Here is a 25,607-nt window from a genome sequence, read left to right on the forward strand (position 1 = left end):
CTGTGCAGATGCTCTGTATGATTGTCTGACTTTCTTGCAAGAATAAACCCCATTTTTTCTTATTCTACAATACTCTCTGAGTTATTGTCTCACAATAAGAGTTGGAAACATTTTTCCATAACAAAGGTGAGTTAATCTTCAGCAAATTTTCATTTTAGGTGAACTTTCATTAAACTCAATTTAACTCTTAGCCAAATCATTATCAAGAATTACTTTTACCATGTCTAATAATATCAAGTTAACCATTAGTGTAATAAATCATAAACTATCGGATACAAGCTCATATCATTGCAGACTTGGCTCTTTTGTTCTATAAATTGGTTAATACACAATGCACTGATGTTCTGAAGAGAGCGTCTCAGAGTGAAGTTCTCATGGCGTCTCTCCATACATTACTGATTCTGAGCGGATGTGCCACAGCCATGTGTGTGGTGAGTACAGAATTCAGATGTCAGAGAAACTATTTTGCGATCATGTGTTAATTAATATTGTGTAAAAGCAAAACTTACACAGCTATTGTTATATTAAAATACAATGAACTTTTTCAAGACTAAATGAGTTTTATGATAGTTTGTGGTTATTTCATACAATATCAAAACTTACACTGTAATTTGTTTTTGTAAATGTCCACCTCTGACACTTATCTCTCAAATGTTTTCTTTAAAAGCCAACATCTTCACTCACAGGTGAGTCATAACAATCTATACAACAATAAATTAAATACTTTTTTAAATTGTTAAATATTTTTTTTATATTTATAGAAATTTTTTTTTTGTAGGCAATACAGTGATTGATGTGGATAATGGAAAAGACCTGGATATATTTGAAATAAATGAAGGTGTGTGGAAACATTAATATCACATCTTAAATCTGTAGCATAATTTCTATAACAGTTTTGCATTAACTGCTGTCTCATTCAACAGCGGCAGGACTTGACCTGGTGGAAGGAGACATTCTGATAAATGAGGTCAGTGTTTCTTTGAACAAATTCTCATGCTACTTTCCAGAGGATACAAATTAGGGTCTGAATCTCCGGGCCTAAAAAAATTATGCAATATTTGGTAAGTCTTTCTATGTAGCCCGTATTTCTAAACATTATAAGGGTATTCTTAAAGCATTATAATGAATGCATAATGCATTTTAAAAATTCTTATAATATGTTGTATCATATCATGAATATCCATAAGAACAGTTTTAATATATTATAATATTTACTTATTCGTGGTTATATCTTTTAAGAGTATAATGATGTATATTTCCACTTTCACAATGGATTATATTTCTCATAGTTATAATGTATTATAAGTCTCATATCTTGCCATTTTTCTGATGCTACTTTACTCAAAGCGGCCAAAGACCACTTATAAGTAGTAATAATAATAATACAATATTTTTTATCTCAAACGACCATAAGATCAGATATCAGATCAGATCAATGTGTAATATGACACATTTGCTTTGAACTATTGTAATTGTAATAAAAAAAAATTGATAGTACCCTTTAGACAGTTGTTGATAATTAACTTATTGATATGTGGTTGATATGCACATAGTCGATTGATTAAGGGGACCATCAAAATAAAATCTGACCATATAAAACACAGAATTGTTTTTCAGTTGGGATATTAAGCTCACATCAATAAATTAACATTAGCTCGACAGAAACACTCAAGTTACACTCAGCATCTAACCACTCACAAGCAGTAGTAAGATACTGTGCAGATATTAAATAAACAATGTCAAGATATGATACAGTCCATTATACTGTAAATGAAGTAGATTTAATATGGTGTTCATTGTGTCTTATAAATAAATATACTCTTAAACTTATAACCACAAATATGTAAATATTATGATGTATTATAATTGTTGTTATGATTATTCATAAGTTGATATAACATATTATAAGCTTTTTTAAAATGCATTATGCATTCATTATAATGCCTTAAGAATACCCTTATAATTTATTATAAAAATGGGCTACATAGAAAGTGTTACCAAATATTTTTTAAAGACACTCTTAAACTTCAGATGTGTAAATACAGTAAGACACACTAAACATCACAAACATCAAAATAATATCCTAATAATAAAATCCTTTTTTGGTTTATATTTAACAGGGAGAAGACAGAAACACTATTCTGGGTGACAAGTATCGCTGGCCGACCACTGTGCCATATGTCCTAGACAGCAGCCTCGGTCTGTGAATATAATAATAACTGATTCAGTTCTGTTGAATTTATGCTTTGACCTGTATATGATAATATAATTCTATGTAACTTAATATTTGCTCCAAATTACTCACTAACTATACCTTATTCATTTTATTTTCTGCCTTATATATATATATATATATATATATATATATATATATATATATAGAAATCAATGCTAAAGGTGTGATACTGAGAGCACTTGAGCAATTCAAGCTCAAGACCTGTATTGACTTTAAACCCTGGGATGGAGAGCCAAACTACATTTTCGTATTTAAAGGCAGAGGGTAAGAAAACTTCAAAACACTACACACATTTAAACTCATCTTCACACATTGTGCAGTAATCAAAACTCTATTCACATGTATGTAAATGTGTCACTTTTTTTTCTTCAAACAAAAATCTACCAAATAAATCTTACTCTTAATGTCCCCATGAAATAATTTTTTTTGTTAGTTTTTTAGTATAACTATGTTATCTATAAGCTATAGTGTGCTCCAAAACAATGAAAAAAGTTGCATTTAGAATATATAGTCATTGAAAACTTTCAGTCTCTAACTTCCCTCAATATGCGATCAACGATTTTTCAGCTTCTCATCAAACTTTCTGTCCAACCAAATGCTTTCTAGAATCGGAAGCGCCACGTCTATGGAATCAGAATTCTAGAAAAGGTATTTGCAGTCATGAATAATAAAATAACAAGCGTGAAAGAAACGTAATCCCTGAAACATATCTACCTTCTTCCCTTACCAAAAAGTAGTATACTTCAAGCTTATTTTATTAAGTATACATAAGTAAAGCTCAAGTATATTTTTAAGTATACTTTATGTAGCAAGTATACAAATATCAATGTTCTGAAAGTGAAAGTCATGACATTTCCTTAGTATGGTTACCCATACTCGAAATTGGTGCTCTGCATCTAACCCATCCAAGTGCACACACAAAGCAGAGAGAAGTGAACACACACCAAGAGCAGTGGGCAGCTATATATCCAGTGCCCAGGGAGCAACTGGGGGTTCAGTGCCTTGCTCAAGGGCACTTCAGCCATGAGTATTTAGGGTGGAAGAGAGCACTGTTCATTCACTCCCTCCAACCGGCACGAGACTCAAACCAGCGACCTTCTGGTAATTAGCTTGGCTGTCTAACCATTAGGCCACAGCTGCCCACAGTGACCCACTTTCTAGTATATAAAAGTATACTTTTAAGAATATTTTAAGTATAACAGTCGCAAACTTTGAGTACACAACTAGTTAACCTCTATGTTTGTAGTTTGTACTGCAATTACACTTAAAGTGAACTTATACTGATAGTTTACTAATTAAATACTTTGTACACTTTGAAGTATAATCTCAGTAAACTACTAGTTTAGTAGATTTATACTGCAAGTAAACTCATAAGTTTTCTTTAAGATAACTTTACATCACTTTAAGTATACTACTATGTCCCTATTTAGGTTTGAATCTGTATATATTTTGTTATATGAATATGTGAACATTCAAAACATCCAAAGAAAGTACAGGGTATCTGCTTGTAAATAAAAACATTTTATTCTAGCTTCATGCTATCTTTTTTAAACACTTTAATGTGGGTAAGTTTCATAAAAAATAAATAAATAACTTTTTGAACAAAAAGCTGAAAAAAACAAACAAAAACAAAACATGAATTGGATTCAGAATGATAATCAAAACGTAGATTAAGTCGATCAGCACCCCAAAGCTTGACTGTAATTATTACCTCTTCATCGGTTTTATTCCATATTGTTACAGTTGTTATGCTGTTTCATGTCAGAGGATTGTGTTAGATTAAATGTGTTAGTATCTGTTGTTTCTTTTCTTTCTTGACTTGTGTTTTCTTTTTTTATTCCGTGGAGAAGATGAATACTAGTGCCCTCTACCGTATAATAATGAAAACACTGATTCAAGAAGTATAGCAAAAATATTTATACTTTTTGTAAGTATAAGTCAAGTATACTTAAAGTAAATACTTAATAATACTATAATTATACAGTATAAATACTGTAATTTTAAGTATATTTCTGAGGAGTACATAAAGCCAATTTCTAAAACGTTTCTAAACTAAAAACATTTTTTACATACATATTTTTAGTTTAAAATAAGTATACTAATAGCACACTTGAATAATCTTCTTTTTCATAAGGGTTGCCCAATATGGAAATATCAGCTAAGTGTGCTACTTATCTTTGGCAACCTGGCAACCCTGTACACGTGTTCTCTCTCTCTCCATTGTGGATAAACGCGCTTGCTTTCTGAAAACACTGGTGATCTTGAAGTTTAGCGATCTCCACTTGAATATTCTCAGAAAAATTTTATTAATCAACTGTTAATTTATGACAACACACACAGAGAAAGAGAGAGAGAGGCTGTGCATGTATGAATAACCAAAAACTAACTTTGTTAAGAAAGATGTAGCTTTTGCGCAATCAAGCTATTTAGTTACTGCTGGGCAGTGCTAAAAAGTTTGTTCCTTGATGTCTGAGTGTGATCACAATGTGATCTATGTGTGTGAAAGAATCTCTCAGTAAAGTATGGTAACCCATGTTCCCTGAAGGAGGGAACAGAGACGTTACTTCAGTGACTGAAAAATTGGGATCTCGCTAGAGAGACAAACCAGTGTTGTAAAACCAGATGGCGACCACTCCACCGACCACGGGCAGGGTGGCCACTCATGACCGGACCCCAACCAGTGAGGGATGCATCCGTCGTTAGTATTACACAGTGACAGGGAGCTCCCAGCACCGGGCCCCAATTCAAGAACCAAGGTTTCTTCCTCATTTCCATGGCATGGAGGCAGCGCTGCGTGACCTTGATCGTTCAAAGTGGATTGCCCCTCGGGGAAAATCCCTTGGTCTTGAGCCACATATGTAGGGATCTCATGTACAGCAGGCCAAGAAGTATCACGTTGGACCCAGCTGCCATCAGACCCAACAATCTCTGGAATTGTTTGACAGTGAGTGACTGGCCTTCTTTGACTCTCTTGACTGAGATGAGGATTGACACGATACGAGCAGGGGACAGACGTGCCTGCATTGTGGTCGAATCCCATACTACGCCTAGATAGGTGGTTCTCTGAACCGGAAAAAGGAACCTCTTCTTGGCGTTCAGTCTCAAACCCAGCTCCCCCATATGTGAGAGAATGATATCTCGATGTTGAGCCGCAACCTGCTCTGACTGAGCTAAAATCAACCAATCGTCGATATAATTGAGAATGTTGATGCCCTGCAGAGAAACCAGAGCCTCACCTACACATTTCATGAACGTGCGGGGTGAGAGTGCATGGCCGAAGGGAAGTACTCGATATTGGTGAGCTTCACCCCCGAAAGCGAACCTCAGAAACGTCCTATGTTGTGGAAGGATGGATATGTGGAAGTATGCATCTTTGAGATCTACTGTGACAAACCAGTCCTCGGATCTGATTTGAGCTACAACATGCATGATTGTGCATTTTGAACTTCAGTTTCATAACTGATTGATTTAAGACCCGCAGATCTATGATCAGAAGCAACCCCCCATCCTTCTTTGGAACTATGAAATACCGGCTGTAGAACCCGGACTTCCTGTCTTGAGGAGGGACCACCTTGATGGCCTCCTTCCCTAATAGGGTTTTCTTGTTCCATAACCAGAGCCTGCTCGGGGCCTACTTACATTGGAGTAACCCCATTGAATCTCCGCGGTGGAGAGCCGAACTGAATACGGTAGCATTTTTCTACTGTGCACAGAACCCATTGAGATACATTTGGCAGTAGTTTCCACGCTGCTAAATAATCAACTAAGGGAATCAGTCTCTCAGGACTGAACTCTGGTGTAAGAGGCCCCTGAAGGGGCGGGGAGCATCTCAGCCCCGCTACACACGTGGGCGGAAAATACTGAGGACATTGCTTGCTGGAGGCCACTGCGCCCTGGAACTCTGGCAGGGTTGGCAGACCGGACCCCAGAGGATGCTGAGGCGAGACGGGCACCGTATAATGCAATGTACGCCGATCTACCCAAGTAGGGGACGCCCTCTGCAGTCGTGACCGAAACGTGTCAGGACTTCTTAGCCGAGGACCTCCCAGCCTGAAATACGGCCCTCAGATCTGCCTTAGGCTGGGAAAACCCTGGTTCAGAGAGTTGCTTCAGCCTCCGGACCCGACGCGGGGGAGCGCGGGCGGCAACTCTCTGACGATAGACTGAGAGGGCTGCTCCCGCCCAGCAGCCTCTCCAGTATATATAATTTCTCAGAGTGAGATAAATGTCATTATATTCCTCAGAATTTAATGCAAACAAACAATCTGACATGGAGAGTAAACATGGTCTGCTTTGTTGATATAATGCATATCTAACTTCTCATAGTCAGATAAATACTGAATTTAATTCCTCAGAATTAATGCAGTTAACCAATCAGACGAGTAAAGATGGTCTGCACTAACAGTATTAATCTCCTCAGAGAAAAGTAGCTGTACCTGCGAGTTCACAGAGGGGGAAGGAACCGCTGCGCGTGCTTCCGAACCTCGAGAACGAACTCTAGATCTAGGGAACATGGGTGGAGATAGGCAGAGCCGTCTTTGACCCATTCCCAGATATGTGAGAAGCACAGTCAGCCCCCTTATTTTTCCTGAGAGCTGACTGCTCGAGCTGCGCTCCTCATTAATGCTGCTCGTTATAACGTTAGGCATAATATGCTTGTGAAACTGATGCTTGTGCCACTGTTGTCTGTGCAACTGATGTTTATGCAGCTTATGTTTGTGCAACTGCGAGCTCATCGACGCCCTCTGTTTCAATCTCCTCGGAGAGAGGCGGTGCGTCACGGCCGTCACTCGGGGGGAAGGACCACAACATTCGGGCTTCCGAACCCGGAGAACGGTCAGATCTGCGGGGGAGGTAGGAGATAGGAACATGCCCGTCTCCATACCCTCCAGCAAATCTATCTGCGAACCCAGCGAATGTAGGCGCCGCTCTGCCTCTGTGAAAGTGGGACAGACACCACGAGGATAGCTGGTTGAAGACTCCCTCTCGAGAAGAGTCCTCAGGGATCAAAGCGTCCACACTGGCTCGTACCAGTGCAGGCATTCGGCTCCCTCAAGAGCTGAAACAGAGGGCCTCGATCCTAGAACTGAGACCGAGCACAGTCTGTGTATCCCCACTTGTGATGTAGCGAGGAACACACAATCTGAAATGCGATCTGGATTCGCCTTTCTGATGTCTCGTCTTAGCTTTGCTCTTTGACTATTGCTTACTCTTTGAGGAGCTAATAGTGACAAACAACAATAAATAAGACTGACAAGACAGAATGACATGCACACACAGAGCGCTTGCTGAAAGACGCGAAGCTGACGCCAGCTGTGCGGCTCGTGCCTTTATAGCTTCCTGGTCGCCTTACGTCACCCGGCCCGTGACATCACGCTCTTCTATAAGACAGATTAGATATGATATTCAGAGTCGCTCACGGTAAACGCGTTCCCCGTAGCGCTTCGACACAGCTCGAGTTCCTGAAGAGGAAATAACATTTAAATACACTTTTTAAATTTTACTCCAAAACTAAAATGCTTAAAAATAAAGGATGCTTTAAGAATTCTAAAAACATAAGAAATCCACCTCACCACAATCGAGTAAATCTAATCTAATATTATGGATTGAAATCCACCAGCTTCTTATATACACTACTTTACAGATTTAATATGGCCTCCAAATTGGTTTAATTAGCCTTTGCATTTCTTTTATTTTACTCTATTACTTTTGCTTCATCTTTCTTTTCAACATTAGGTGAGAAATCTTTGCCCCTTGGTGTCTAGTTGTAGTTTGTCAGGTTTAATCCGTTTTTGTGAAGACTTCTTAATTTAAAACAGTAGGAATTACTCACTTCAAGCTAATTTTTTGGAACACCTATCACAAGCTTTAAAAAAATGCAGCTGCTTAACCCATCATCTTCACACGGCCCTGTTCACATAGTAGTTTCTCTATGGTTGATGGCATGTACAGTAGTGTACTATATAGGGTATAGTGAACAATTCAAACACCGTACATATTATTATATGAGTTGACATAATTTTAGCTGAAACAGGAAGACAAAGCGAGAAACCCCGCCTCTTTTTGAAATAGCCAGCAGTATTTTGTTCATATCACAGCTTGGGTCAGAGCTTTTGATCTCAGTAAAGACACATTTGACCACTTATGACAGCCATAGTCTAAATCTAATAGATTTCCCCTTTTAGCTGAGGATGTATAATTAGAAAATTGAGACACTTTAAGGCACTTCAGTGGATCTTTAATCACTTAAATTTATTACATAATATTTTAGGCAAATAAGCATGTTAGACCTTTTCAGGCATTTGAAAACATTTAGATTTTTATTGCACTGGCTGTATCTGAGGGGTGCATGTACTTGCAAAATAAAAAAAAATGAAATTCAGGGTGATGTTTTTATGTTCAATCAGATGTTACTCAAAGGTGGGGAATCGACGGATGGGGAAACAAGAGTTGTCAATTGGTGAAAACTGTGACCATTTAGGAACAGTGGAGCACGAGTTTCTGCATGCGCTGGGTTTCTGGCACGAACAATCCAGATCTGACAGAGACGACTACGTTATCATCATGTGGGACCAGATTCAAAAGCGTAACTATTTCTTAAATACACGCATCAATAATAAGATCATTCTGTCTTACAAAACTCCCAAAATCTATAAATACACTTATATTAAATACAAACTAATTTGTTCATTAACTGTTTCATGGTTTGTTTCTTACTTAGGTCATAAGAACAACTTTAATTTACATAATGAAACGGAGTCAAGCTCTCTCGGTGTGCCCTATGATTATGGTTCAGTAATGCACTACAGTAAGAAATCCTTCCACAAAGGCAGTAAGCCAACCATTGTTACCAAAATACCAGAATTCTTGGATGTGATTGGTCAACGCATGGAGTTTAGTGACAGTGACCTGCTCAAGCTGAACCGGCTATACAATTGTAGTAAGTTTATGATTAAGCACTTTCTGTGGAAGACTCAACTCTCAACTAAATAATTCTCCATATTAATTTTTTTTTTTTTTATTTATATTGACATTAGTTTGACTGATAAGATAAAGACTACTTCCTCAACTAATATTTTTTCTTCTCTCAATCATCTTGTCCTAAACATTTTTCATAATTCTTCCAGCTACAGCCTCAACTTTTCTGGACTCTTGCCAGTTTGAGGAGCCAAATATCTGTGGCATGATCCAGGGTGATGGTGGAAATGCCAAATGGGCTCGTGTACAAAGAGTAAAGGGTGGTCCACAGACGGACTACACCAACCTGGGTCGATGTCAAGGTATAAACACCCCTAACCACAAAAGCAACCAACCGAGTTTCACATTCATTTACAATGAAAATTGCCATGTTTTTATCCACAAGATCACTAGCAATAAAACGTCATGCAAGTGAGTTAAGAGAAATCCGCAGTTGTTTTTGTCCATTTATGCACCATCATGCTCAGTAGCCCCTCCCATTGTGAAACCTCATTTGTCCATACAAACAAAAATATCTTTGGTTATGATACATCAAAAATCCAGAATCTTGTCACTGTGAGTCACATCAAACAGGAGTGTTGTGTGGAAATTGGAACTTTTTCAACATGGCAAATTTACTATTTTGCCAAGTTTATACCAACTGTTAAAAAGAAAAAAGAAAAAAAATCTGCTATTGCATTTCCATGACTTAAAAAGAGGAATCCAAATATATTGAAAAAACAGGAGAAATGTCAAACTTACAGTCACGCTCTCAGCACCTTTATTAGAAACTCTTAATTTTAGAAATTTGAAATTTTTAGACCATTATTTGTATTTGTTTGCCAAGGTAATTGAACACTGTCTGATTCAACCTAGGGCATTGGATAATAGCCACATGGTTAAGGTTCGGTGTGTGCATGGGGAAGTGGTGAATTATCCTATTTTGCCTGTGGATATTCAATTCAGGGGAGAAAAGCATAGAATAGAGGTGGCAGTTAATCCGCACCTCCGGCATCCGATAATTTTGGGTACTAATTGACCCTCATTCAATAAATTATTGTGATATTTATGTTCGGATGCCTCTTGGGGGAAAAGAGAGAAGGGTAGAGTAGCGGTTGCACAGTTAGGAGAAGCTGAACCGGAACCTCCGGAGCCTGTTTCAGGGGAACAGAGTGCTCTGGAGCGAAACATCCTCCCTGAGCATGATGATTTTCCCCTGGAACAGTCCCGGGATGAAACGCTGAAAAATGCCTTTGATCAGGTTCGTTCTATCAACGGTCAGCTTCTTCATCCTGATCAACCGCTCTCCTATCCTTATTTTTTAATTTTAAAAGATAAGTTGTATCGGGTGACCCAAGACGCCCAGACAAAGCTAGATACAACCCAGTTACTGATACCTAGAAGCCGTCAGGAAATGCTTTTCCAGGCGGCTCATTGTAATCCAATGGCCGGGCATTTAGGACAAACGGCTTCACTAAACCGTCTCATGGCCCGGCTCTTTTGGCCGGGCATTCACGAGAATGTGTGCAGGTGGTGCGCGTCTTGTCGTGAATGTGAGTTGGTGAATGCACCGGCCACCCCAAAAGCACCATTGTGCCCCCTACCATTAATGCAGGTCCCCTTCGAACGAATTGGTATGGACCTCATCGGGCCATTAGAACGGTCAGCACGAGGACACCGCTTTGCATTAGTTCTGGTGGACTATGCAACGCGATATCCTGAAGCAGTGCCTCTCCGCACTATTTCTGCAAAAAGTGTGGCGAGTGCACTGTTTCAATTAATCTCCCGGGTGGGGATTCCGAATGAAGTCCTCACCGATCAGGGCACGGCGTTTATGTCACGTACTATTCGCGAGCTTTACGAGTTGTTGGGCTTTAAATCGATTCGAACAAGTGTCTATCACCCACAGACAGACGGGCTGGTCAAACGGTTTAACCGCACGTTAAAATCCATGATTCGTAAGTTCCAAAAAAATTGGGATAAGTGGTTAGTACCCTTCTTGTTCGCTGTACGGGAGGTCCCGCAAGCCTCCATGGGGTTTTCCTCCTTCGAGCTTCTCAATGGACGTCAGCCCCGTGGGCTGTTAGATGTCCTTAGAGAGACTTGGGAGGATGGACCTTCTAATAGCAAAAATGAAATTCAATATGACTTGGACCTGAGAACAAAACTCCACACTTTGGGGCGGCTTTCAATGGATAATTTGTTACAGGCACAAGACAAACAGAGTCGGTTGTACAACAGGGGGGCTAGACTACGTCAATTCGCACCGGGAGATAAAGTGCTTGTATTACTCCCTACTTCTAGTTCAAAATTACTCACGTAGTGGCAAGGACCCTTCGAGGTCACACGGCGAGTTGGTGATCTCAACTATGAGGTAGCTCGAACGGATAGGGGCGGAGCACAACAAATATATCACCTCAACCTGCTAAAAAAATGGTCTGAGGCAGTATCAGTGATGCTGGCGACGGTAGTGAGTGGGGAGGAGGATCTCTGTCCAGAAGTGAGTTCAAAGTCCCAATCTCTTGCTCTGGCCCCTGGAGGAGACCACCTCTCACTTCGCAGCTCACTGATATAAAATCAATACAAGCAGATTTTGCTGATGTGTTTTTGCCCCTGCCTGGTCGAACAAATCTCATTCAGCACCATGTTGAGACTGAGCCTGGCGTGGTGGTTCGCAGCCGGCTGTATAGATTACCAGAACATAAGAAAAAAGTGGTTCAAAGTGAATTAGAAGCGATGCTAGAAATGGGAGTAATAGAAGAGTCCAACAGTGACTGGGCGAGCCCGATAGTTTTAGTTTCTAAAACGGACGGCTCAGTACGGTTCTGTGTGGATTACAGAAAGGTGAATGCTGTGCCAAAATTCGATGCATATCCAATGCCCAGAGTTGACGAATTGCTTGATCGACTAGGCACTGCTCGTTTTTATTCGACACTGGACTTAACTAAGGGTTATTGGCAGATCCCCTTGTCTCCCATGACCAAAGAAAAAACAGCTTTCAGAACGCCGTTCGGATTACACCTATTTGTTACTCTTCCGTTCGGATTGTTCGGGGCCCCGGCCACCTTTCAGCGTCAAGACAAAAAAGGAGGTTAGACAGTTCCTGGGGCTGGCAGGTTATTATAGAAGGTTTGTACCTAATTTTTCGGACACTGCCAGCCCGCTGACTGATTTAACTAAAAAGGAAGCACCAGATAGGGTCCAGTGGACGGAGCAGTGTCAGCAGGCTTTCACCCAGATAAAGGCTGCTCTGTGTGGCGGTCCGCTCTTAAATGCTCCTGACTTTTCTCTCCACTTTATCCTACAGACAGACGCGTCGGACAGGGGGTTGGGCGCTGTCCTGTCCCAGGAGGTGGAGGGGGAAGAGCGGCCGGTGCTGTACATCAGTCGCAAGCTCTCTAAGAGAGAGACAATGTACAGCACCATAGAGAAAGAGTGTCTGGCAATCAGATGGGCTGTTCTCACCCTCCGCTATTACCTCCTGGGGGGGAGTTCACCCTCTGTTCGGACCACGCTCCCCTGCAGTGGCTCCACCGCATGAGAGACACCAATGCGCGGATCACCCGTTGGTATCTTAAAGCTTTGGTTGTAAAGCTTTGCAACCTTTTAAATTTCAGGTGATCCACAGGCCGGGTGTACAGATGGCTGTGGCTGACTTTCTCTCCAGGAGGAGGGGGGGGCTGCAGACCGGATGGCTCCCCGGCCTGAGTTGGGCAGTGGGGGTATGTGGCGAGGGGGGCATGGTTTTGCGGAGTCTGTAGCGGGAGAGAGAGGACGGAGCAGAGCGGAGCGTAAGTAGGTCAAGTGCAGATGATGAACAGCTGTGACTGATTTCAGTAATTGGCGTGGAGAGACCGGATATAAACCGGAGCGCGACCGAGAGAGAGGAGAGAGATGAGTGGGGACCTCGTTGTGTGCTGCTGGGAGCTGAGAAAAGTCACCAAAGAGAATTCTGTGTTATTGTTTATTGTTGCTGTTCATGTGCACGGTGAACGCGCTTTGTGCGCACCTTTTGTTAATTGCTAAAGAAAGTTGAATAAACGAGAGTCCCAGCTCAAGCCAACCCCTGTCTTCTTCCTTCCTTGTCAATATTGAACTGAACCTCATCACAAATACAAAGCGTTTTAGGGATACATTATTATATGATTATTTCAGGTCTTATCGCATCATACCTAGTTATGCCAAAGACTGTCAATTAACTGGAATGGTATCACATGGAAACTGTTTGTTTAATTTTGTTTCACCTCATTGTAAAAAGTAGAATAATTCATAGTCCATAAACCTGCACTGATACCTCTTTTTTGATGGTGGCACTTTGGTCTTTATGATAAACACATTTTACTAATACCATAAGGAAATATTCATAAGGACCTTCTCAAGACATTTCTTGTCAAGGATTCCAATATGACATGCAAAATGATTTTTAAACTCCATTATAAGGTCCAAAGAGAAAGTGAGAAAACTGGTTTTATGGTCTATTATCTAATAAAGTGTATACTTCCACAGGGGTTGGGTTCTTCATGCATTTCAGTACAGCCACAGGAACCAAGGGTAAAAATGCTTTCCTGGAAAGTCGCCTCTTTCACCCCAAAAGACGCTCCCAATGCCTGCAGTTCTATCACTACAAAAGCGGGGGCATTGATGACCAGCTAAACATCTGGGTGCGTGAATACACAGTTAAAAACCCCAAAGGTGCCCTAAGACTCATTCAGAAGATCAAAGGTAATAATTATTTATGTTTAAATAGATAAAACATTTTAGACAATGGGTAACTTATACTTGTACAACCTAGGTGGATTTCGAGGCTCCTGGGAACTATATCATGTTACGCTAAATGTCTCTGATAAATTCAGAGTAGTGTTTGAAGGGGTTAAAGGAAGAAAACCATCAAAGGCTGGTCTGTCTCTGGATGACATCAACCTCTCAGAGACCAAGTGTCCTCAATACACTTGGCACATTCGTAATTTTGCCAGGCTTCTTGCTAAAACCCCTGCTGGTTCCGGAACCTACAGCCCCCGCTTCATATCACCAGATGGTTACTCATTTCAGATTGGTTTGTACATTAATGGCTTGAAGGATAGTCCAAATAAAACCGCTATCTACTTCCACTTAACCTCTGGACCCAAAGACAACAATCTCCAATGGCCATGTCCATGGCGTCAGGCATCTATGGAGCTGATGGACCAGAATCCAGACATCCAACATCGCATGAACAACATTAAGATGATCACTACAGATCCAAACATGACCTTCACTGACTGTAAGACAAAAAGTTATAGATATTAATATTTTTTTTGAGTCATTAAAGGGTTAGTTCACCCAAAAATGAAAATTATCCCATAAATTACTTGTCGTAGGTGTATATGACTTTCTTCTTTAAGACGAATCCAGTCGGAGTTATTTTAAAAATGTTTCCAAAGAAGTGAAATAAAAACCACCCATCCTTAATAAAAAAGTGTCTCACACAGCTCCGGGGCATGAACCTCCTGTAGCAAATTATGCATTTTAAAAATAACCATATTTAAAACGTAATAATCAATTTAGCTGTTGTACATGGAAGCAGTTCTGTGCGGATGACACATGGAGGTCAGCGTTGCACATGTGCCGTTCAGAAGTGACGCATGCTGAAGAGCAGCGGTGAGATAAAAACAACGGTCACTAATTAGCAGTGATGGGCAGTAGCGTCACTACAAGTACTACATTTCTGAGTAGTGTGGTGGTAGTGTCGCTGTTTTCTTAATCAAATAGCATTTCAGTAGTGAAGCTCTGTTTTTGATCGAGTAGCACAGTAGCGTCAACAAAAGCTGACGTTACATTATCAAAGCATTTCTGAAACTCAAGCTCAAATCGAAAATATAACAGCTAAGAATCACTGATCCTGGACCAGTAAAAGTGATGATACCACTACTAAACCTTGTAACATCATTGGCTCCTCAAACTGTTAGTCAAACCTCATTATTCCTCCTGTCTCTCACGTAAATGAAGTGCGGCGCGCAGTTTAGAGCATTTCAGCTTTTTTTGCAGTCTGAAGGTAAATAAAAGAACTGTTGATAGAATAAGTACAGCCTTTTCTTTACTCAAGAAATACTATTTTTATAAAGGTTAATGTTTTTTTATATATATTTGAGGAGTGGAGAAAAGTGTCTTACCATTTGTTGTCAAGTCACAGTCAAATAGCTTCTGTGAAGCACTGAGTCTTTTATAATATGATACTTTGGCCCAATGACAGAAAAAAACTGAGTGAACACATAGCGACAGAAAACTATAACCTGCAAGTTCAGGAAAATATAAATGCAATACCCATGCTGTCTTTGTTGCGTTAGTTTGTCAAAAACTTTTTACTTGAACTTGATTTTGGTTAAATGTTAATATAATGACACATGCAATGATGCAAAAAAAGTAGCATCTGTAATTTGCAGGCCTATACATCTATATGTTCAGTTCACAGTGCATTAACTAATGTTAACAAACACATCTTTTCATTTTTATAATGCATTAGTAAATTGTAAATAGTTGAAATTGACATTAATAATGACAATATGAGGTAAATGCGGCCCTGTACAGTACATGATGCCAAACTGGTTTGGAACAGTTGTTGAATAAACAACTAAACTGAACTATTATTCCTGTCTATCTGCTTGACTTACAGTTTTATTGATCACTTAGAGAGCGTTGACTTATGATGTTGGTTCAATATAAAAATCATATATATATATATATATATATATATATATATATATATTTTTTTTTTTTTTTTTTTTTTTATATATATAGCTTAGATGTAGTAAACTACATTTGCCATGTTGCGGTATGATTTCCCATGTAGTGAAGCTTCATTTAAGGAAGAATAACTGTTAGCTTAGCTTACTACATTTTCCAAGTAGCTTGCCCAACACTGCTAATTAGAAGTACAAAATAAAGATTTGTAAAGAAGAATGATTTAATATAAACCAAGAGGAGACTTGTTTCCCTTTGCTACAGTAAGAAAACTTTGCTTCTTTTGCTCCTGCTAACAAACATTGGTTTTCACGAGGCTCACTGGCGCATGCACAATGATGACCTCATACGTCATGCTCCCGGAACTGTTGGCGCAAGCTACATTAAAGTGACTATTATGTTTTGAATATCGATATTTCTCTTATAAAAATGCATGGATTTGCTAAAGGAGGTCTTTGTTCACCCCTTGGAGCGATGTGAGACACTTTTAATTATGGATGGGCGCTTTTTATTTAAATTCTTTTGGACTGATGCATTGCAACACTCGCAAAGTGCCATTAAACAACTTGAAAGATCAAAGACAATTTTTTATATAACTCTGACTGGATTCGTCTGAAAGAAGAAAGACATATACACATAGGATTCCTTGAGGGTGAGTAATTTATGAGCTAATTTTAATTTCTGGGTGAACTAACCCTTTATTGCTGATGTGCTTAGTACAAATACTTGGTTAAAGATTATTTAGAGATAAAACTCAATATAATGCGCACTGTGCTGGCAAAATGAGTCAGAATGCGTAAGGGCTAATTTAGAATTACGGGCAAAAAAAAAAGTGACAAATATTTCACTAAAATTAGTTTATAAAAGCCTTTTTTTCTGAGGGTAACTTTTCCCCACTCGTTTCTCACACTGACTATCATCCACAGCGCCTGCATAAAAGGTGTTTCCGGCAGAGTGCATTTCTGGAAAATGTACAAAGAATTACAGCAGAGATTGTTTTACTATAGAGTGATGAGAGGGTCTGTATTACTTACTATTGGAGAAATAGTAACGACTAACTTGGATCAAGTGTATCTTAAAGGGGTCATATAATGCTGCTAAAAATAACATTAGTTGGTGTAATGAAGTGTGTTTATATGGTTTAGGGATTAAAAAAAAAACATATTATTTTCCACATACTATACATTATTGTTTCTCCTATGCCCCATCCTTCTGAAACGATTAGATTTTTACAAGGCTCATCATTCTGAAAAGCAAGTTGTGCTCTGATTGGCCAGCTATCCAGTGCGTTGTGATTGTCAGAATACCTCAAGTTTCGCTATCACAGTGAAACACACAGCGTCTATACAACATGGAGGTGGCGATAACAACAATAATACAATGAGAATAAAAGTTGCACCTTCTTTCTTTGCATGAACATCTGGCCGGCGTTATGCAAATCTTCCCACAAAGTAACATAGAGATGTGGGGGTGTGTTAGAATGAGCTGTTTTAGGGGGGTGTGGACGAGTCTTAACTTTTATAAAGAATCTCTTTGGACTTTTCTTTTGGTCTTTTCAACTTAACAATTTTTCTTTTATGCACCAAGAGCTTGTAACACTCCAAAAAGAAAGGGAAAAATTAAGTGGCATCAGATGACCCATTTAAGAACCAATCAAATTACAGCCTTGATGTCATTGAATTTCAGTCAGTTGTATGACACTCAGTTGCCATTTACAGTACAGATACTATAGGAATGAAAAGAAAAGAGGGAATCACTCGCTGTTCTTGATTTAACTACTTTTGTAGATTTACTGTAATAGGCCTAATCAATTTATTTTTAATGAACACACTAACGGTATTTTTGCATTCAATTATTTGCTTTTTCTTACTTTAATGCTTTTGTTTAGATGTAAAATACAAAAGGTAGCCTAATGCATTATTTGTTTCTTTCTTATATTTATTCTACTGCTTTTTCCCCTTTTTTTGTTCTTATTTATATAACCAATATAAAATAAAAATAGCTATATTAATATAGTAATTATTAGTAAGGAAAGAAGTGGATGAAAAGATTCAATGTTGTAATTTTGCCTTGGCTCCTTCATTAACTTTAACGCGATTTTTCTCAGAATTGAGTTTGCTGACTCTTTTGACTTCAAAAGGATGTAGCTCTGTCATTTTTCATCTGATCCTTACAATTCATCATTTTGAAGGCCTTTTAATGGAGAATGTGAAATGTGAAAAATAACTCATTTTTTAATGTGACTGATTTTGCCAGCACAGTTAAAAAATGTGTTTTATAAATAGTATCTTCTCTTTTTGTACAGACATGGGTAAAGCTAAATATTTCTGGGATGACCCACGAAAAGTAGGCAGTCTAGTCACTGACACAAATGGTAAAAAATTCTACCGGGGGCCAGGTTACAAAATCAGCAACTACATCACACATGATCGTCTGAAGAGTCGAAGCTTCATTAAAGGAGATGATGCCATCTTCCTCCTCTCCCTTGAAGGTGTGCAGTTCTTATTCAATACAAGTGAAATTCTTATGAAATATGATAAGAGCTTTAAATTTTAACTTCATCAATAGATGTGACTGGACTTTTGAAGACCAGCAGACCAAAAATCAGAGACCTGCGATTAGAGATTGATGAGGATCCAAAGAGACAGATGGTTGTATGTTTCCACATACCAGTCTTCTCCTCCCATACTTGATAATTGTAGGGCTACCATTATTCATTATTAAATGTAAATGGATAACTTCTATTTAGTGCTGGGGAGTAACTAGTTACAAGTAACGGAATTATGTAATTTAATTAACAAAATAAATGTAACTGTAATCAAAATGTGTAATTAAATAAGTTAACTATGAACATGTTAACAATTACAAAGGAGTTATCTGAATATTTCACAAACTTACTGTACATATGATTGACTTAATAATAATAATGCATTTTATTTCATGGCGCCTTTCAGGACACCCAAGGTCACCTTACGAGCAATAAACAGGGCACTGCATAAGAAAAAACATATATCAAACAAACAGCCTATACATATAAAGTGCATTTAAGTCTCAATAAAACATGTTATAAAAAAGCCTGTATAAAAAGATATGTCTTAAGATGTGTTTTAAAAGTCAACAAGCACTTGCTATTGCGAACATTGAGGGGAAGAGAGTTCCATAGGTGGGGGGCAACATAACTAAAAGATCTGGCACCCATAGTAGTAGTAAGTCGAATCCGAGGTACCACAAGAGAAATTGAAGATGAAGATCTAAGTGCACGTGAAGGAGTGTAAACCTGGAGAAGTTGAGTAAGGTATTGTGGGGCAAGATTATGAAGTGCCTTATAAGTGAGTAGCAAGATTTTGAATTCGACTCTATATTTTACTGGAAGCCAGTGCAGTTGCTGGAGAACCGGAGAAATGTGATCAGTAGAAGGTGTTCTAGAGAGAACACGAGCTGCAGAATTCTGAACCAATTGAAGCTTATGCTGCAATCTGAAGGGAATACCTGTGAGAAGAGCATTGCAGTAGTCTATACGTGAGGTGACTAGTGCGTGAATGAGACCTGCAGAATTATTATTTGAAACAAAGGGACAGAGTTCTTTGACTTCTTTAAAATATGAGACACAGGTGTTTTAGGAGTTTGGGACACAGACTAGGACAAATTATTTATTTCAGGAATCATTAGATGTCAGTGTTTCTTGCCACATATATGCAAAGATTTGATTTCAAAAACAGTATTATAGCTATTTAATGGTTTCTTATTATAATTTTAAAACAGTATTTAACCTCAGAATGATCTCAAAGTAAATGGAGGTGCTAAAGTCTGATTTTGTGGTGGCTGTGCTTTAAAACAAAATTATTAGTATCTTAATTCAAGTGAAGAAAGATTTCAAAAGTCTGACGGTAATCAGTATTGAGTATAACTGAAAGATTAACCCTGCCTGCTTTAAATGTTTGAAAATGATTAGAAATTTAGAAAAGAAATAAAAAAACTTCAAATGTAATCAGAAACATTAATAAAGCAATTTAAATAGATGCACTATTTATTACATTTCACATAGGGTAACTTGTAATCTGTTAACTATTAAATTTACAAATGAACCTTCTCAACACTGCTCCCAATAAACTGAATTTTCTCTTGCAGAACCCCAGAGTCTTGGGACCATGGACTAAAAGATCCCCATGAGATGCAGGATACATCAAGAAGCCTCTATGGAGAGAGAAAAATATTCATTACTTCATTACTTGTGTCTTCATTACTGAGCTGGCACTACTGAATCATAACTTGCATTAAAAAAATGGACGTTTTCTTTCTATTCAGTTTCTATTCAATGTTCATTGCCTCATTAAGATGAATTTCTTCTTGTTTTCCTCATTTGTAAGTTGCTTTGGATAAAAGTGCTTGCAAAATGAATAAATGTAAAAGCATCAACACAAATAGTCAACCATTAATGCTCCCACAGTTTATTAGTGGTATGTTGTAGTCTGTAAGAAACTGCTATGTTATAAATAATTGTAATGTAATTTACATTCCTGAATTTTCAAGAGATGCAGCTGTCCATTGGCACTGCTCTATGTGAGAAACATCACATTCTCTGAGATCATGACCTGGTTGTCATCCTGCATGCACTCCAGCAGAAGATTAATCTCGTTCTGGTCAAACTCCTCATCCTGGTCTTTGTTAATGTGAGTTAGAAGATCAGCACACCACTGACTGAGACTGGGTCACCTTTAAGGACTTCAGTAGAGCTGCCTTGAAGTCTCAAGCACAAGCCAGACTCTATTATCTGATAATGAAGAGGACTCTCTTGTCCTTGTCCTGACTGATCTCAGCCTTCTTCCTTTTACTGCTTCTCTGAGATGTTGGTCTGCTCTTCTGACTTGACTGAGCTGTCAACAACATCACCACCACCACATATAAGACAATATCATATTATAATGGCACTTAGTATATTCCAAATATTAAAATTCAACATACAGGGGGGAAAAAAACTACTAAACTGGTTAAATTGACTTTAGTACAGCAATGGACAGAACCTGCATTGATTAAGCATAGCTCACTGAGAAATCAAAGTGAATCAGTTAACCTACTGTTTTCATCTTCTGTGAAATCATAAGGGTCAGAGTCCTCTTCTTCTTCATGAGTCATTTAGAGATCCGAGAACGCTTCCTGTAGACATCCTGTCTACATCAGTGGGTCTCAAACTGTGGGCTGAAGAATTCCAAGTTGTCCGCACATAGGCAGATATAATTAATAAAATATTTCTTAGATATTATAAAATTTACATTTAAATAAATATATTTTGCTTCTTAATAAATATTACATCTAGAAACAGTGATAATTTGTTTCAGGATACAGGGACAGAAAGTTCTAAAAATGTTCAAAAGAACAACATTAATTTATTAATTTATCTATCTATCTGTCTATCTATCTATCTATCTATCTATCTATCTATGTATGTATAAATGGTTTTACTGTCACTTTTGATCAGTTCGGTATGTAAACTTTTAAATGGTGTGATACATAGGCTTCAGATCTCTCCAGTGAAACATCACAAAATGAATCATACATTTTCAAAGGCCTGTGTTAAGTGTAAAATGGAAGATCATCATATTAAAGTATTCTGATTGGATGTTGTTTAAGAAATTAATGACACATTAATGAATCTCTCTGGACCTTGACCCACTGGTCTGTATTTTAGGGATTGTTTCATACAACAGGAGCTCTTCTAAGATTCAGTTACTCAAAATGTTATTATTTACTGCCAGACGCTGCATACTACTGCAGTAGATTTCTAAAAATAAATAAATAATAATAATTTAAAGTTATAGTTAAAGTTATTATTATTATTTATTTATTTAAAATTATTATTAATATTATTATTATTATTAACCTTTTCCTGGCAATTACTTTGCTGTCGACTGTGACAGTGATTGTTTCACTACAACCCCTTTAAAGACAACTGTTATTGTTTTCTTTTCTTTCTTTTTTTCTGGTTGTGTTTATTTGTTTTTGTTGTTGTTGTTTTGTGTTTTTTTTGCTGTTTTTTTAACAACAACAACAACAAAAACTTTGGTAGTGTCACAAAAAAGTATATAATATTAATAGTACAATTAAACAGTAAAATTGTTTCCAATGTCATTGAGAACTCATAGATGAAAATTCAATTACATTTTTATATACATTACAATATGAAAGCTCTTTAAAATGGTGATAATTCTTCACAATATTACTGTTTTTACTGCATCTTTGATCAAATAAATGCAGCCTTGGTGAGAAAAAGAGACTTCTCTCTATCTCTTTATATATTCTTTATTTATTTACAAAAGCAAAGAGTTGAATGTGAAAGTGTTAATTATAATTGATAGTGTACATAATACATAAATAGTACTAGTACTTCTTTACTTTGGTAACATAACTGAGATATCAATCAGTGTATAAAGGATAAGTGTTTGTGCAAAAGCTAGTGAACACTCCACGAGTTTTGCTCCACTTTTAAAACAATCCACCACCTAAAAAGTTCTTCAACCTCTGATCTACTGTAACTGTACACACATCTCCAGTGCAGTTTGTGCTTTGACCAGCAGATGTCAGCATAGTGTATTATATCTGTGCCATATTTTATTGAGCATTTTCTTTTAACGCTTTTAAATCTTAGTTATTGTGCACTCTTGAAGAGAAGTTCCATCTTTCTGTAGTAACCGAATGCGGCATGCAGTTTGAATGCTGAATGGAGGATGACAGCAGCGGGGGAGAAGTCTTTAGCCTACGTGAACTTGACTTAAATATTAATCTCAGCAAGATGTTGCATTAATTCTTCAGAAATTAAAAGCAGGGAATTTGTTTTATCAGTTATATCCATTGCTTCTGCATTTTAATTCTTGCATTCGATGATGACACACAAACCAGGATGAAGAAGAAGCCGACTCTGAAAGAGAAGCAAGCAATTTGAATGCTAAAAAAAGAGGAAGTCAATTAGAACTATAGGAAAAACAAAGGGCATTGAGAAATCAAGAGTTTGGAAACTACCTGTGACATCAGCAAACAACAACGACCTGCTAGGCTGAGAAAAACAACAGTAGTTGATGACAGACAAATCATAAAAGCTGTGAAAATGAACCCTAAAATACATGTTTGTAAAATCACCAACAACCTCCAGAAAGCTGGAGTGATGCTCTGTCAATCTACAGTCCACAGGAGAATTTGACACAGAATTACAGAAGCTACACAGCAAGATGCAAACTTCTGATCAGCACCAAAAATAACGGCAAGATTTGCATGTGAGCACTTAGGAGCTGGTGGGTTTGTTCTTCAGGGACATATTTCACTGTGAGTGTGGATTTGTGTTATAATGTGTTTGCAGCCCCACAAGAGACATCAGCTAAATAGCTGAGAACATCAGAAACATGACCCATAATCTTGCACTTTAGCCACCTACAAGCCACGGCTAAGTCAAACACTCCACCCACACAACAAGGACATTTATCACTCCACAACTTCTCCAAAGGGACGATGAATAGATTTAATCTTTGTATATTAACCATTTTCTAATTCTCTTGTTCTACACTGTCACCGTACACTCACTATAATGATTTTTTTCTTTATTAGCATCCAGCTTGTACGCCACCTCCACTTTAAGTGAATCTCACAAGGGTACTTTGAGATAAATTGCCAGACATCAAAAAGGAATTAAAAGTTTTTATTGAGTTTTTATTTATTTATTTATTTATTTGATGTTGATGGGAAATGTAGTCAGTTTATTTTTGCTGCATTCTGTTCAATTCAGATGTGGGATATTTCTACTTAAGATAGCTGACCTACAGGTATATAAAGTAACAAAATTGTTATGCTAGCATTTGTTTTGCAGGTACAGTTATCAGCAGGGAGGCCTCTGTAAACACTGGCTCAAAAGATTTTTATTATCTTGAAATCTAGGAACTTTGACTCATTGAAGCATTTTATTTGTTTAAAGGTTAGTGATTATCAGTAACTGTGTACATCCTGGATGCCACTTTCTTTAATGTGACAAAATACAGAGAAACTGTATGAGAAACTGGTACACCTTCGACCAAGTTGGAAATGCGAAAAATAATTAAATAATAAAATAGTATAATGAGAATCCTCTCTGGTTGAAAATGACTGGAACACAACATAAGGGTTAAGAAATGTACAAAGAGATAAAAAGTAAATTTATTACCTGAAGTGTTGCTTGTGATTTCAGAAGCATTTAGTAGAGCTGCGTGTGCTGTTGATTTTGACACATTTATTCGTGTGCAGTGCTAACAGGCCTGAAGCTCTTCACTGACCTGTTCTCCATAACACTCAGCAGTAGCCAGCAGCATTGGCGGCACAGATAAAAAGGCATCGTCTGTTTAACCGGCTGTACTTTTTAGTCCAATAACTGAACTATTTATAAACTTTCTACTAGTATCTACTGGCAGCATTTTCTGGACTCCTTTTAACATTCAAAAGAAATCTTATAATAGTGTTGAGTGTATATCACTTAAGGAAGACACAGTGAGTATCCAAGTTTACTTTTGTATTCATATTCAGCTGCATTCTAGGAAGTACATTAATTTAGACAGGGGAACAAATGCTGGATAAACATTATTTTTGAAAGGCAAAAATAAAGAAAGAAAGAACAGAGGTGGATTGGAAATGTAATCCCCAATTAATGGAAATAATTCAATTCCTTAGATCCTTTAGGTTTTCAATAAACAGACAAGGTGAGGTGAAGATCTGTGAAAGGGCACTTTGTCTAATTTCTTTTAAATCCATGAATAGCTAATTGCTGATTGTTTGCTTGTCTTTAGTGAGCTTGAAGTTTTTTTTTTTCTTTTAAGGCTAGTATTACAAGAATTATGAAATCGCTAAGGTATCAAAAATTGTCATATCATAAAAACCTTATTAAACCCCAAAATAACTATAGTATGATAAATATACTGTATCATTACAGTGTAAAAAAATTTATCATACTGTGTATATTTGATAGTGTGTTCAAGTTGTTGCTCTGCCATTAAATTAAATTAAATTAAAGTTTTTTTTGTATAGCGCTTTTAATGATACAAATCATTGTAAAACGACTTTTCAGAAAATCGAGTTTCTACAATAATAGTAGCTTATCAGTGGTGACTGTCAATTAATACAATACGTAATCAACCAGATGATGAACACTATTAACAGCAATTATTATATGATGCAATCACACTTGTAGCAATATTTGTTAGTTCTGTATGTTGTTTCAGGGTTAGCATCATCTGGGGTCCTCTGAGGGTCAGCATCATCTCTTCTCAGGTGTTCTGGATCCAGACTGGAGCTTGTGTAAATCCTAGTTACCACGGGATGTAAATGCTGTGGCAAAACAGAGAAACAAATACAGACATAATTAGTGTAGCTGCTGTTCTAACCAAGTAAAATTAATAAGTTTAACCCAAGCTAAAGAATAATAATGCGCATTTGATCAGATAAAACTGCAGTCACAAATTATGAGATGTATTATTCAAATGCTTGGTGAAAGAGATGTGTTTTTAATCTAGATTTAAACAGAGAGAGTGTCTCTGAACCCCAAACATTATCAGGAAGGCTATTCCAGAGTTTGGGAGCCAAATGCGAAAAAGGTCTACCTCCTTTAGTGGACTTTGCTATCTTAGGAACTACCAAAATTTTTCAGTACCCGATTTTGTGACCTTAGGGATGTGATGGATTGTGGCAT

The 25,607-nt window shown here is 37.7% G+C and overlaps 1 protein-coding gene across 2 annotated transcripts; it reads left to right on the plus strand.

Annotated features, from left to right (window-relative positions):
- LOC132106951 (meprin A subunit beta-like) lies at nt 1–20,210 on the plus strand. Of its 2 annotated transcripts, none has more exons than XM_059513069.1 (15): nt 1–126; nt 351–431; nt 668–686; nt 779–838; nt 924–967; nt 2,121–2,199; nt 2,383–2,500; nt 8,644–8,822; nt 8,958–9,176; nt 9,364–9,516; nt 13,700–13,915; nt 13,986–14,453; nt 18,216–18,401; nt 18,479–18,564; nt 20,039–20,210. In XM_059513069.1, the coding sequence occupies exons 2-15, from the start codon at nt 375–377 to the stop codon at nt 20,078–20,080; spliced, it is 1,926 nt and encodes a 641-aa protein (XP_059369052.1). In that variant the 5' UTR covers nt 1–126; nt 351–374; the 3' UTR covers nt 20,081–20,210. The 2 variants fall into 2 exon arrangements, with proteins under 2 accessions (XP_059369052.1, XP_059369053.1); XM_059513070.1 differs by having other exon boundaries at nt 18,479–18,561.
- Nucleotides 20,211–25,607: the final 5,397 nt, after the last annotated feature.

This window comes from Carassius carassius, chromosome 27, assembly GCF_963082965.1.
Source record: "Carassius carassius chromosome 27, fCarCar2.1, whole genome shotgun sequence".
In the NCBI taxonomy this organism is placed as follows: Eukaryota; Metazoa; Chordata; class Actinopteri; order Cypriniformes; family Cyprinidae; genus Carassius; species Carassius carassius.

Coding starts and splice junctions, on each gene's coding strand:
- LOC132106951 (XM_059513069.1), top strand. CDS start 375: ATGGCGTCTCTCCATACATTACTGATTCTGAGCGGATGTGCCACAGCC. Junction 8,823..8,957: donor GTGGGACCAGATTCAAAAGC/GTAACTATTTCT, acceptor TTTCTTACTTAG/GTCATAAGAACAACTTTAAT. Junction 13,916..13,985: donor ACTCATTCAGAAGATCAAAG/GTAATAATTATT, acceptor TGTACAACCTAG/GTGGATTTCGAGGCTCCTGG.